Here is a 14,245-nt window from a genome sequence, read left to right on the forward strand (position 1 = left end):
ATACTTTATAAGCATAGATATTGTGCTACTTGTAATGAATGACAACACCTTAAATGCCTTTGATTATTATTTTTTGAAGGAATGAGTGAATTAATTAATTAAATTGAAGTATATTCAGTTATACCTAAGCCAAGTGTTCTTGGCTTCCACTCAAGGAAGGAATAATTCTGGGAGTAAGAGGAAGCAGTTGGTTGCTGCTATGAAGATATGGGGTACTGTAAAGGTGAGCTATGGGCAGACATAGGCAAGAAGACACTCTGCTGGGTTAGAGATTAAGAAACTTATCCAAGGACAGAAGAGTGGGAGGATCTGAGGTTGGTGGAGGGGTTGGACAGTACCTCAGACACACTTGACCAGCCACTTTATTTCCCCTTGTAGGAAGGCTAGTTGCCGGGAGAGAGAAGCCAGCTCAGGATTCTAAAATTTGAGGGATGAAGCAGGGATAGGTTCTTTAAAAGAAGCAAGTCAAAAGTATTCATGTGGGGGAATTTTATTCTGAGCACTGGCTCACAGTAAAATCTATGTAAAGTCTATGTTTATTCAAGTACTTCGTAATTATTTCCTCTGAAGTTAGAGACTCAAAATTAGTTTTGCTGAGTATTAAGTGTTAATAAAATTTGATGGCTCTCAACCTTAGTTTATTTTTAACCCCCTAAATCTGCATGACCCGTCATGAAAACCTCCAGTTATATGTAGCTATTTCAGATGAAATTAATTAAAGTGAAAAAGTCCTTCATTCTCACCAGCCATGTATCAAGTGCTCATTAGCCTTGTGTGGCTAGTGGCTCCTGTATTGGACAGCACATTGTATTGGACATTTTTGTCATCACAGAAAATTTTATTGGACACTGCCCTAAGTGAAATTGTTTATTTTCTTTCCGCTTTCCTCCATCAGACTAACGCTGGTTTATATTAATATGTAATGAGTTTTTTAAAATAAAAAACTTGAAAGACTCACTAGAGTAATATTCCTTTGCTTATTACATAATTAAAAAAACAGATACACTTTTAGAATGATCTGCCTGAGTGCCATTATTTTATAAGATTTTTCAAGAAGTGGTGACTAAAATAAATGTATTCTTTATGGTTTGTATTCAACTACCTCTACTAAACTGATGACCCTCTTGATTATTTCTGCTGCCTGTAAGAGAAGCATGTTCTTGAAAGGCCTAACATGTTATAACAAAGTTTCTAAAGTGAGAAAATTACCTTTGTCTTGTACATTTTTAGGAGATACTAGACTTACTATGATTTATCTACTTCGTATGCGATAGATCATCATAGCCCTCAAAAGTTGCAAGAGAGGAAAACCTCCAAAGTAATTATTTCACTATAATCCTGTTTCTCTGAGAACCTTTCAATCAGTCATGAAAGCTAAGGGACTATTTGTCACTTTTTTGTTGTTTTAAGAGAATAGAAAAATGGGCTTTTTCCTTTGCCCTGATTTTAGACGATCTCTTTGACATAGATAGGACTTTTTCAGTAAAGTTGCATGTACAACTTAATTTTAGGAAACAAAATGAAAAAGTTTTCATTGTGATAAAGTGTTGTTTAAAATTCAAAATTAATGATTGGGATCTTTTGTTTTATTATGAAATATTCAAACATGGGAGTATTTACAGTAAAAACTGAGTTTTCTACCTGATTTGTATTAATACTGTCTGGAAATGGCTACTAAAAAGTTGGTTATATATTCTTCTAGGCTTTCCAATGTATATTTAGACAGTAATTTGTTTTACATAAATTAAATTATATTAAATATAATGTTTTTACAGATTAATTTGCCTAGTAAGCAATATATACATGTACATATTTCTGTGTATATGATCCATACTCATACTACTGATTAGGTTTAAATTACTTCCAGATTTTATGGTAGGACATCTAAAGCATAAGTATATTTTATATAAAGATAATATACAGTTGTAGCGTAGTGCAGCTGCTTTAGCATAATAGTGACCTATAATATGTGCTCAATACATGTTAGTTTCCATTCTTCTTGGACATATATGAGAAAGGCCATGGAAGGTGATTAACTGTTTTTTTCCCCCCCTACTATAACACAAACCTTTCTCTTAATCATATTTGTGTTTTGTGATTCAGGTTTATAAATTACTACAAGACTAGCATGGTTGCTATTTAAGAGTCTTGTAAGCTATGCTGCCCCAATTATTTTAGGTGCTTCTGGCAAAAGCAAGTATTTTTTACTAGTGAGTAAGAGACCACATTGTGATTTATCCTTTTTACTGAGAGTGCGCAGTATAGTGTGACTGTAAAGTACAGTATGTGAAACGTTTTACATGGGAATCTTGGAACAAAGTCCTTTGCTAAATTTGAAGATGTATAGAATGGATACTGAGATTGGAAATTCAACACTTCTCCTATGGAGCAGGATATGTAATTGTGTGCTTTGTGATAAGATTTCAAATCTGATTGTTTCTAGAAGTTCTAGAGAAGAGATTAGGAAAAGATGGATCTACAGCTGATAATTACTTATAAAATCCTGTTGTAAAGTATTATTGCTTTATATTCTTCATCATTTCATTTGGAAATCTGATCCTTCTGCTTTCCTGCAGGGAATTTGTGGACCTCTGTTTTGGGTGGATCAGTAAAGAGGATTGAATTGGGGCCCCGACTTCTTTTTTCATTGAGGAAAGAATAAGGGGTGCTGCTGAGAGAAGTGCTTCTGCAATAGCCATGTCTGAAGCTTTGCTTGGAGGTAATGCTGGACTGTACAAAAATTGCCTTCAAGATTACAGGAGTTTGTGAATTATGGATTATGTTTCCCAGTGGAAAACAAGCTTGGAAAATAATTGTTAGGATACAGAATTGGAAGTGCTTCCCTAGCATGTCCTTGGACTTAACGACTGTTAATCAGTTTTGTTTGTTTGTTTGTTCTTTTCTTGGCTTATTTGTTTTAACTTGGGTCTTGTGGAGAGAAAAATAACTTAAAACTTTTTAGGACCTAAGTTTATGGTTATACAAAATTATTGTTTATGTGCCTCAGAGGCTTTTGCTTGCTTGTTTATTCATTAGTCATTTATTCATTCAACATATATTCCTTGAAGTGTTTACTGTAAGCAGGATTATGGAGGGAAGCCTATCAGATAATAATCTACTCAGGGAAAAGGAAAACTGGAAAATGTATTTTGCAGGGATACCAAAGGCTGAAGATAGGGGTGTGTGTGTGTGTATTTAGGAGAGAGAGAGACATACATCCATACATACATATACAGAGACATGGTCCATAGTTTTAAGTTCTAAAGGAAACATCTAAACAGTCTTAGAGCTCTCTCCTTTTCCTGTTTCTTTCTTTCTTTCTTTGTTTCATGCCCTCAACATCTCTCATATACACTAGTATTTCTTGCCTCTGTACTTAACCCTCTGTTCTAACTTTACACTGCTTTTTCCTTTATACAGTTCTTCTGAGAGTCTTTTGCCCCATTAAAGCACAGATTGGGTTGTGTGTCTTTTGTTACCCACAGAATAAAGTTAAAACTTCTTAATATATAATCTCTATATAGATTCTGTAGATAGTTTCTTTATTAAACCTCCCCTGAGTTATCCATTTTTACTTACTGTCTGTTCTTTGTTGAGACCCTGACTGGTCTTACCTTCTGCCTCCTGGTTCTGGATAGCTTGTTTCCCTGTGGAGACCTGTTCTCATCATTGTCTACCTTACCCTCAGTATTAGGAGGCTCACTTTGCCCTTTGGCTTCTAGATGGATTTGAACAATGGGCAGGAGGAGGGTGGGGTTGCTGTGTTTAGTCTCCTGGCTTCCTCTTTCCAAATCCTGTCATGTAGGCTCTCCCAGAAGTCATAGCTCTTTGAACCTTTTAGGCCTAGGAGTAGTCATAGCTTCAGGAGGTTGTACTGTCTCTTGACTCTGCCCACACCTTCTATATCATGTAAATAGCCCCTTTTAAAGCTCTTCTTAAGTTCCCCAGTTTGAGGGTGCTGTTTCCTGCTGGGATCTTGACTGCTACATTGTCCAAGTCCTCTAAGCTCAGTCCTGCTTGCAGTTACAGCTGTGTTATTTTCCTGTAGCAGGTATCTCTCTCTTCTGTTAAAACTTTTTTGATGAGGTCTTTTTTTTATTCCTTCCTTCTTTTAGTCTTTTTTTTTTTTTTCCTTTTTCCTTTCCTGGCACCATGGTTGCCATGTAATAGAAATTGAAATGTCTGAGTGAATAAGGAGAGGAGATTTTCAAGAGGACGGACATTTGAATTTTCCTATAGTATAGCATAATCTTTATTTAGATGTCTGAAATTGAGGAAATAGGGGAAGCTAGTGGGTACTGAAGTCAGTATAGTCACTTAAATAACATCTAAATTTATATTTCATTCTTTTCAAAATGTAAACTTAGAACTTGTTTTCCTTTACACTTGCTTTTATGTATTAGAAATTAACATTGACTCTCTTTAAAATGCATTATAGATATATTCCATTGGAATCAACTGTAACAGCCTGTCTTTAAGGAAGTATGTACTATATACAAAATGGGAGATAATTCAATTATTACTTAATTGGGGAAAAATATAGGAAATGTTTATTATATATATCTCCAGATATTTATCTATCTTCCTCAATATATCTTAGAAGAATTGCACTAAGAGCAGACCTGTAGTAGCTAACAAATGTGTTTATTAGCAAGATTGAACTTTTAAAAAATGATTTCTCTTAAGAAGGAAATTTCAATTAAGAGAAAAATATCCTGGAATTATGATAAGGGTTAAATATATATGTATCCTTCATATATTAAGGAATGAATATACCTGTCCTGTGAAAAGGTTTATTTTGAGAAGAATCTTCCTATAATATTAACTTTGACTCAGAACTCTCTCTTACTACTAAAAAATTACCACTGAAAATACTTTCTGTAATAGATTGAGATTATTTCATTGCTTTTTACAGTAGAAGTGTCTGTTTACTCTAGGGGGATGGCTATGCCTCTGTGTGTTTGTATATGTATGTCTTAGTCTGCTTGGGCTGCCATAACTAAATACCATAGACTAGGTGGCTTAAACAACAGAACTTTATTTTCTTAGAGTTCTGGAGGCTGGTATTCTGACATCAGGGGGCAAGGATGTTCAGGTTTTAGTGAGGGCTCACTTCTTGGCTTGCAGATGGCCACCTTCTTGCTGTATCCTCACATGGCCGTTCCTTGGTTGCATGCATGAGGAAAGAGATCTCTCTTCCTCTTTTTATAAGGCCGCCAATCTTATTGGATTAGGACCCTACCTTTATGACCTCATTTAGCTTAGTTACCTCCAAAAAGTCCTATCTCCAATTATAGTAAAATTGGGGGGTTAGAACTTCAACATAAGAGTTTGGGAGGGGGACACAATTCAGCCCCAAAGGGTACGTGTGTGTATATGTATGCATGTGTATATATAAATCGTGAGCAGTAGAGGAAATCATTGTGATGTATTTAACTTGAAGAAAGAGATTCATGTTTAGACAGTGACACCCCAATATTGAAGCTCATCATTGAAGTTTCTTCATAATGATATTGTGGAGGTAGTGAAATATACTTTCTCACAGAGTATATATGACACTCTTTTTCCTCAGACCTCATTGTCTTTACTCAGTTCTCACTCTCCTTGATGTCTTAGCTTTTATGTCCTACATTTATCTAGATATAGATGTGATACTTTAAGCTACTTTCATTGGCTTTTGTATAACAACATTGTCTTACTTCTTCATTGTTCATTCTTGTGTTTAAAGAATGGCCAGCATGTTCTGCTGAATGAGACAGACAGCCCCTGTGCTCTAGAGCATGTAATCATCCTTTTTACCCCTCTCTCTTGAAGTCTCTTTTCATGATTTCACTATGGATGTTAGTCCTTACCTAATTATTTTATCTTGCTTAGTCTTGACTTTAGGCCTTCTCTGAAAACTGCTTCATTCTCCTGACTTAAGTTACAACCTCTAATGCCAACAACTTACATGTCTCTACTTCTAATATTTATCCTGAATTATATTCCTTTAGCCATTCAGTGAATTTTTATTGAGAACCAGCTGTGTATCTGGTCTAAAGGATACAGGAATGAAAAAAGCAATTTAAAATACAGTGTGATGGATGTGTGCCCAAGGTGCCTTGGGACAGATAAGTAGGGAGTGCCTGGCTTGGACTTGAATGGGAAACAAGAGGGCATGCATCCCCAACAGAAGGCTGAACATATATGTAGCTACCTATGGTTTTGAAAACATAGTATATTCAGGCAACAGCAAATAGTTCAGTGTAATTGGAGCCCTAAGGTCTGCATAGGGAAGAGTAAAAGATGAGGCTGAGCATTTAAGAAGGTGCCAGATCACCCCAAATGCAGTATTCTTAACTCTAAACTAATTTTCTTCCACATAAACCAGCTCCTCATCCCAACTTAACATTTTTATCAGTGAGACCATCATTCTCCCTACTCCAAAGCCCTCAAGTGTCATCTTTAGGCCTGCCTCAGCAATTGTGATCAGTCATCAAGTTGAGTCATTTCTGTATTCAAAACACTCTTTCATGTATCCTTTTCTATTTTCACCATCAACACACTACTTATCACTTAATTACTGGATTATTTCAAAGCTGTATTAAGTGTCCCCCTTTGTAATTTTTTTAAAAGTTAATTTTTAAAACCACTTATTTTACCCTGTCAGTAACATTGAGCAGAAGAGAACAGTGATATTTTATTTCCTTTCTTAGGCCAGTATTCGTAATTCTTTTAGTTAAACACAAATTCCCAAAGCTCTCTTTCTATTATTAAAAAAAAAATCACATAATCTCACACAATCACAGAATTAAGAGTAATTGCAGTAAAGAAGATTTTGTTTCACTAATGTTGAGTTTTTATTATGAACATAACATGTATTTTATACTGAACAAACTTTTTCAGAGGACACCCTCCCCATCCAAATCATCTTCCTTATCACAATTCCAACCTGTTAATTTAGCCAATCACTTGCCTCTATGGAAAGCTCCATATATATATATGCTGACAGTAGGAGCAGATAGCCTGTGTTGTAATCCTGGTTCCATTACTTACTAATTCCAGCAAGGTTCTGCATTTCCCTAAACCACATAATAATTTTATGTGAAAAAAGGGGGAAGTGTCTACTTCACAGGGTTGAAGTAAGGATTGCATGAATCTGTGTAGCCTGGTGCCCAGCATGTGTGAGCACGCAGTACCTGTTGGCTATAAAATGTTCTGTACCATGAAAAGTCTTTGCTCATTCTCTCTATGCTCTTGTTTGGACCTCATGCTGCCCTTGCATCCCTCTCCCACTAAATGCTTTCTTTGAACCCTTCCCTACTGCCTATGATTGACCTGCTGTTTCAAGTTGAGCTTAGTTGCCTTTTCTTTAATTGTCTTTTCTAACTACTTTAGTTCACGTTGACCTCTGAATTCCTGTAGGACTTTTTCTATCATTTTAGAAATTAATCACATTTTCTCTCTTTTATGGTATTCCTTTTAAAATTTACATACAGTAAAATTTACCTTTTTTTGTTTTTATACATTCTATGAGTTTTGACAAATGCTTAGAGTTGTGGAATTACCATCACAATCAAGATAAAGAACAATTTCATCACCCCTCACAAATCTAAGTATTACTTTTAAAACTATTTCTGGAGTATGCATTCTGTTTCTTCATGTACAGTTTAGGCTCTTGAGCCGAGTGTCTGTTTTACACTAATTGTCTCCTCTGGGTATGGCATAGCCTAGTTTCAAGCATCTAGTAAGTAGATGCTTGACTGAAATCCAGTAATGTATAAAATGAAGCCTGAAGGTGTGGTAAATTTGAACATACTAAAAAGCTACTTATTTAAGTTACTTTTCCTTGGTCTTTCATTTTACTTGAGTAAGCAATTTCAGAAGGACAATATTCCTGTACAACTTGTTAAAGTACTTCTGGAGCCTTTCCTGGGCTAATGAAAACCACTTTTAGTTTATCTTTGAAAAACAAAGGACTTGTTTCTGTTTTAATTGTCAGGTATACTTAAGGTTTCTATTTTTTCTAGCCCTATTAATTTAAATTTTAATATGAAACAAAATTTTTTTATCTTTCCCCTCCTTGACTACATTTGGCTATTCCGGTGTTTTATTGATTATTAAATGTATTTACTGAGTTTTGCTTTTTTTCTTAAACATAATTTGTTATATTGAGCAATCAATTAAAAATGATTTAGTTGCAAAATGTAAAATATAAAACCTTCCTGTTTTCTCACCTTTATCTTTTCATGGACCAATTTTGCTCTCTTCCTGGGGTTTCTTTTATTGATTGTCTCTAAAATCAGAGGTCAACGCAAGTAAGAGAATTTAAACTTGATAGAGTTGGGGCTGATATGGACAAGCTAATGCTGCATGGTTTCCTCAGTCTTTACTCTTGGATATTATTATGGAGTGTAATCCTTTTTCAAAAAGGACAAAATATGGTTAAGATTTATATCCCATTCAGTAGACCTTACTTCCTAATGAAGTGAATTGAATTTAACCATTTGTGTCTTTTTTCCCTTCCCTAACAGCTTCCATGCCTATGGCTGTTCTAAATTTGGGCCAAATATATCCATTTCAGAGAGGCTTTTTCTGTACAGACAACAGCATCCAGTATCCGTACCATGACAGTACCGTCACATCCACTGTCCTCACCATAGTGGGGCTTGGTTTACCCATTTCCTCTGTAAGTAAATTAATAAGTAGGTAGTGATGGGTTTATTGTGCTGGAGGTTGTATGAAGTGATCGAATTGGGGTGGGGGTAGTTCCATAGTACTATCTTCACCAGTGTTGATGTGGTGAATAACTGCTTGAAGAATATACCCACTATTTCAATCCAGGGCAGTGTTTCTCCAATTAAAAGGAGATATTACCTAAAACAACTTGATGACATCATAAAGAATTATAGAATGATTATTTTAGAATGAAGAGTTCATTTGAGTCATTTGGATCAACACTTTTTGGTATAGAAGTGAAGAAATGTAGGCTCAGATACTTGCTCAAGCCTTGTGAGCCATTTTATGGCAGAGCTGAAACTAAGATTATGCCTGTTTTATACCAATTTAAGGGGAAACTGAGGTCATGAAAAAGGAGATAGATTTATTTATTAAATTTGAGATAAGAGCTCATCAGAAAGAATATAAATACATATGCAAAAGAAAATCCTCAGAATACATCAAAAATATATCACTGTTTTTTTTAAGTTTTACTGTCCTTTAGAAAGTTCATCAGTTTATAGGTTAATATTAGGTTTCATTACTTTAGATAACTGGAAACTTTCCTTCTAAGGTTAAGTTTCACAAACTAGCTTAAGATTGGCACTTCAGATTTGTTCTTACTTTCTTTATCCTTGGCTGTGACTTCTGCACCTTGGCCTGTATCTCTTTATGTGAGATGAAAATAAATGAGAAGGAAAAAGTAAAGATTTATCTCCTTGAGTGTTTTGGGAGTCCAGCAGGTCATGCCATATTTCTCTTTTGACCACCTATCTCTTGTCAGTTGCCTTCCTCAGATAGTTGACTTAAAAATGTTATTGCTTTAGCAAACTCTACAGCCTTATTTCTGCAATAAGATGATGGGCTGGCTTTTCTTTCCCTCTGTTGCCCCCAAATTTTCTAATAATAATAACCTAATTCTTTGGTTTTTCAGTTCATCTCTGAGTCCATTCTGCCCTTTTGGCTAGCAGATTTTTTGTTGTTGTTGATGGTCTTTAGCACAGTATTCTAAAGGTGCAGAGAACTTGGATTTTGTTATATTCCAGAATATATTAAATACTTCCACTTATAGTCTATACATCCTAATTTGATTATAACCACCTTTATAGGAGTAAAAAAGGGAGAAAATTGGAGATTTAGTTTATGGAAATATTTACTCCTTTCCTAAGTAAATTCCACCATAATTGGCAACCTTAATGTTAACCACCAGGCTTATGAAACATTGTGCAGGAAAGCATATAGTACTGTTACTTAGATGATAATAGACAATGGTCCTGTACTTATATGAAGTACAAGGTATCTGTTGTAGCCATTATTTGAGTAGCAGTTGCTCAAATCGAGAAGAGGGCTCAGTGAAGCCTAAGTTTGGTCAAGGAGAGTTTTTGTCCCTTTGTACTATCATTTATGATAAACTTCATCCTAAATGTGTATTATATATTAAGTTATTAGCTCCTAATAGAAGAACATTTATGTAAACATATCTTAATGTGCAAAAGTCTTTAAGTATGCTAAAGATAAGTTACTTGAAATCCTAGTATGTCTCTATTTGAAGTGTTCGTCTATTAAAATTCTCTTTCTCTAGGATGTTGATTATTCCCATTTTTGATGGGGGAATTTTAGTGAAGTCATTCTTGGTGATTATTGTTTAAAAATACAGAAATGTCAATAGCCTTTTAAACCAAAATTTAGAATAATGTACTTTGGATTATTCTTTTCGGCTGTTGTGGTGTGTGAATGTAACAGGAAGAATGCCTGGCTTTTGTATAGCATTCAGCACAAGTTTTTTTCTAGCATTGGTTATTCCTCAGATTTTTGCTACAAGTATTACCAGTGTGCTGTATGAAGTAGATAATATTCACAGTTTTAAAGGATAAAGTTCAACTTGGAAGAGATATTTTCCTCTATTTTTGGTACTCTAATTGCTTTCAAATTAACTTTTTAAAAATCACTTTTACTCCCTTTATTAATGCCTGAGGAAAAAGACAGTACAGGATAATTTGGGGCATTGGTGGTGGGGAGTAATTGGATTGTTATATAATACTATATCTGTAAAGTTTGAGATTTACTAATGTTTAGAAAGACTAGGGAGATCACTTACTATGGATATGTGGATTTTCCCAAGTTCTTTGTTTTGGCATATAGTTTGAAAAATCGTATTTCTTTAGGTGACTATCCCAAAGGACGTAACTGAGGCCCAGTTTTTATTATTTTTGAGTAGCTACTTAGATGGTAATAAGAAATTGCTATGACGAAGGAAGGGTTAGTAATATGTTTATATTTATAAGCTGTAGGGTAGTATATAAGTAAAATGTTACATATAGCAAAAGTGGCTATAAATGCCCTGCATTATTGGAGGACATTGGTGTTTGTTGGGTTTTATGGCATGGGAAGTCTCTCTTGCCACTCTTTCCTATACCAGCCCAGAAAGCTGGTATCAAAATGACCCATTGCCCACATTTGAATGTTTTAACTCCTTTGTTTTCATGTTGACATAAGTGCTGTACTGCCTTTTTCCACCCCCCACCTCCAATAGACACAAAGCAATAAGCTTTACTAGGGTAGGGATGGTCTGTTTTGCTCCTTGTATCCTTAGTGCAAAGCATATCACTTAATATGTAATAAGTGTTTAATAAATATAGATAGCAAAATTTAATGAAAAAATACTAAATGTGAAATGGAATAAGATTATTACTTATGTTTAATAATAATTACTACCATAACTCTTTGGAAATAATACTGTATTTCCAAGTCATCTCTTAATGTCAGGTACCTCATTAAAATAGCTTTTTAGGAAAAGGGACATTGTTAGACTAAATATATAACCTGTTTAGAGATATGTTAAAATATGGGGGAATATGTATCAGAATGAAAGACATACGGTATTATGGAGCTTAGTTTCTTAGATTGGAAATAAATTTTATTTCCTTGTTTACTTATTCCAGCATAGAGCTGCATTTTTTGTCTACATTATTATGAGAAGTACTGGTTTAATCAGTTCTTATGAGCATTTATTCCAGCACCATTTCTTTATATAATTGCCACAAATTAAGTAATACCAGATGCATCCTTAAGTAATTTGCTATAATCACAGACATTTTCTTTGTTTAAGTCTGCTTTTTATACTACCTTTGGAAGAGGTAATGTATAGATTTGGTATATTAAGTGTTTGTTATATATCCATTTTACAGAACACTTGAAAATATTTTAATAAATTTTAACATATTGGATGAACTTAAAGGAAAGAAAACTTATATAAATATTGAGTATATACTGCCAGTAATGAAAACAGAAGCTCTATTAGCTACACATTAATCGAGGTTATGAAATTACACTGCTGGTTTCCATAATGCTATGGCTTTTTAAGGTATTAATTGGGAAAAATAGCTGCTCATAAAATCTTTTTAAAAATAGTTTCTGTGTATGTTATGGAATGCCTCTGCTAAGGTTAAGTGATCAAGAGCTATTGCTTCACATGCTGAGTATAGCTCTATTAAATTAGTAGACATTATTTTCTAACTTTTCTAATGCATGCATCTTGACAAATCTGCAGCATTTGAAGGGGTTAAATATGATTCCTAGATGGGAATTCTGATTTTTAAGAAGCACTAAAATCTCCTTCTACTAAATGACCTTCATCAGTGAATTGTATGTGATAAAAAGATAATTGAAATTAAAATGTTCATTTTGCCTACACCAGGAATTAAGTCCTCTTGCCATCTAAACTTGCAATCAATTACACCCTCACCCCTGCCATTGTTTCAAGCAGAAATGACATAACTTTTTAGTTTGTTAAATATTGAATTGGCAAAATGACCAAGCAAAAATATTTTTGGTGGTTGTATTGAAATTAACATACAGTTATGTTAAAATATATGGAAAAGCTCAGATTTGTCTCTTTTTTGTTAACTCCTTTTGGTAAAATAGACCAAAATTAAAAAAAAAATAAGGTTTTTGTCTCTGAATACATGAAAATAACATGGTAATGTCTTGTGTTTTTCTGTTGCGGACCAAAGAGTTTGAAGGTGAAGTATCTCAGTATGACTTACTTTGGGAATGTCATCTGTCATAATTTAGGTAAAATTGAAGTGAAGGCATTTGTGTTAATATTTCATAAACTTATTTCCTTCTTTCATAAATACTATTTTGAAAACTCTAGCCGATGATGTTATATACTTTCTTAGGTCCTAAGAAATTGGTTGAAATGGTGATGTTGTTTCTTTGAAAACTTTTTGTAATTAAAAATAAATTTGTACCTTGGATTTGGCAATGAGGTTTTAGATATCAACACCAAAATCATGATCCATGAAAGAAGTAATAAGTTTTGCCTTATTAAAAATAATGTCTGCTCTGTCTAAAGCCATACACTAGGGAAAAATATTTATAAAACACATATCTGATAGAGGATTTGTGTCCAAAATATACAAATAACTCTTAAAACTCAACAGTAAGAAAACAAACAACCTAATCAAAAAGTGGGGAAAAGATCGAAATAGATAGACACCTCACTGAAGAAGACATACAGATGGCAAATAAGCATATGAAAAGATACACCATATCATATTTTATTAGGGAATTGTAGATTAAAACAACAGTGAGATACTACTTCGCATCTATTAGAATGGCTAACGGTCAAAACACTGACATTACCAAATGCTGTGAGCATGTGGAACAACAGAAGTTCTCAGTCATTGCTGATAGGAATGCAAAATGGTAAAGCCACTTTGGAAGAGAGTGGGCAGATTTTTACAAAATTAAACATAGTCTTACCATAGTCTAGATCAAGCTCCTAGATATTTATCCAAATGAATCGAAAACTTATGGCCACATAAAAGCAAGCACATGATATTTATAGCAGCTTTATTTTATTTTTTAACTGAAGTATTACTGATTTACAGTGTTGTGTTAGTGAAGTAAGTCAGAAAGAGAAAAACACCATATGATATCACTCATATGGGGAGTCTTAACATGACACAGATGAACTTATTTACAAAACAGAAACAGACTCACAGATATAGAAAATAAACTTACGGTTACCAAAGGGAAATTAGGGGTAGGAATAAACTAAAAGTTTGGAATTTACAGATATAATATAGATATATCAGCTTTATTCGTAACTGCTAAGACCTGGAAGCAACTGAGATGTCCTTCAGTAGGTGAATGGATAAACCATGGTACATCGATACAATGGAATATTATTCAGTGATAAAAAGAAATAGCTATCCAGCCTTAAAAAGACATGGAAAAACCTTAAATACATATTGCTGAATGAAAGAAGCCAATCTGAAAAGGCTACATTGTGTATAATTCCAACTATATGACATTCTGGAAAAGGCAAAACTATGGAGACAATAAAAAGATCAGTGGTTGCTAAGGGTTGGCAGGAGGACAGAGAAGGAATGGATAGTTGGAGTACAGAGGACTTTTAGGGCAGTGAAACTGTTACGTATGATATTATAATGGATGCATGATGTTACATATTTGTCAAAACCTCTAGAACTGTACAACACAAAGAATGAACCCTAATATAAACTATGAAGTTTACTTAATA

At 34.1% G+C, this 14,245-nt stretch overlaps 1 protein-coding gene across 3 annotated transcripts in view; it reads left to right on the forward strand.

The window, feature by feature from the left end:
* The window catches only part of PLPP1 (phospholipid phosphatase 1), an 89,770-nt gene that overhangs the window by 23,858 nt on the left and 51,667 nt on the right, over positions 1–14,245 (forward strand). Inside the window, exons 2-3 of one of the 3 annotated variants that reach the window (XM_072958675.1) lie at positions 2,577–2,719; positions 8,514–8,668. The exons of 1 other annotated variant lie outside the window; for it this stretch is intronic. In XM_072958675.1, the coding sequence (XP_072814776.1) occupies positions 2,698–2,719; positions 8,514–8,668 (177 nt within the window). In that variant the 5' untranslated portion in view covers positions 2,577–2,697. The remainder of the gene's footprint in view (positions 1–2,576; positions 2,720–8,513; positions 8,669–14,245) is intronic. One more of the 3 variants, XM_072958673.1, reaches the window with a different exon arrangement.

This window comes from Vicugna pacos, chromosome 3 (assembly GCF_048564905.1).
Source record: "Vicugna pacos chromosome 3, VicPac4, whole genome shotgun sequence".
Classification (NCBI taxonomy): domain Eukaryota; kingdom Metazoa; phylum Chordata; class Mammalia; order Artiodactyla; family Camelidae; genus Vicugna; species Vicugna pacos.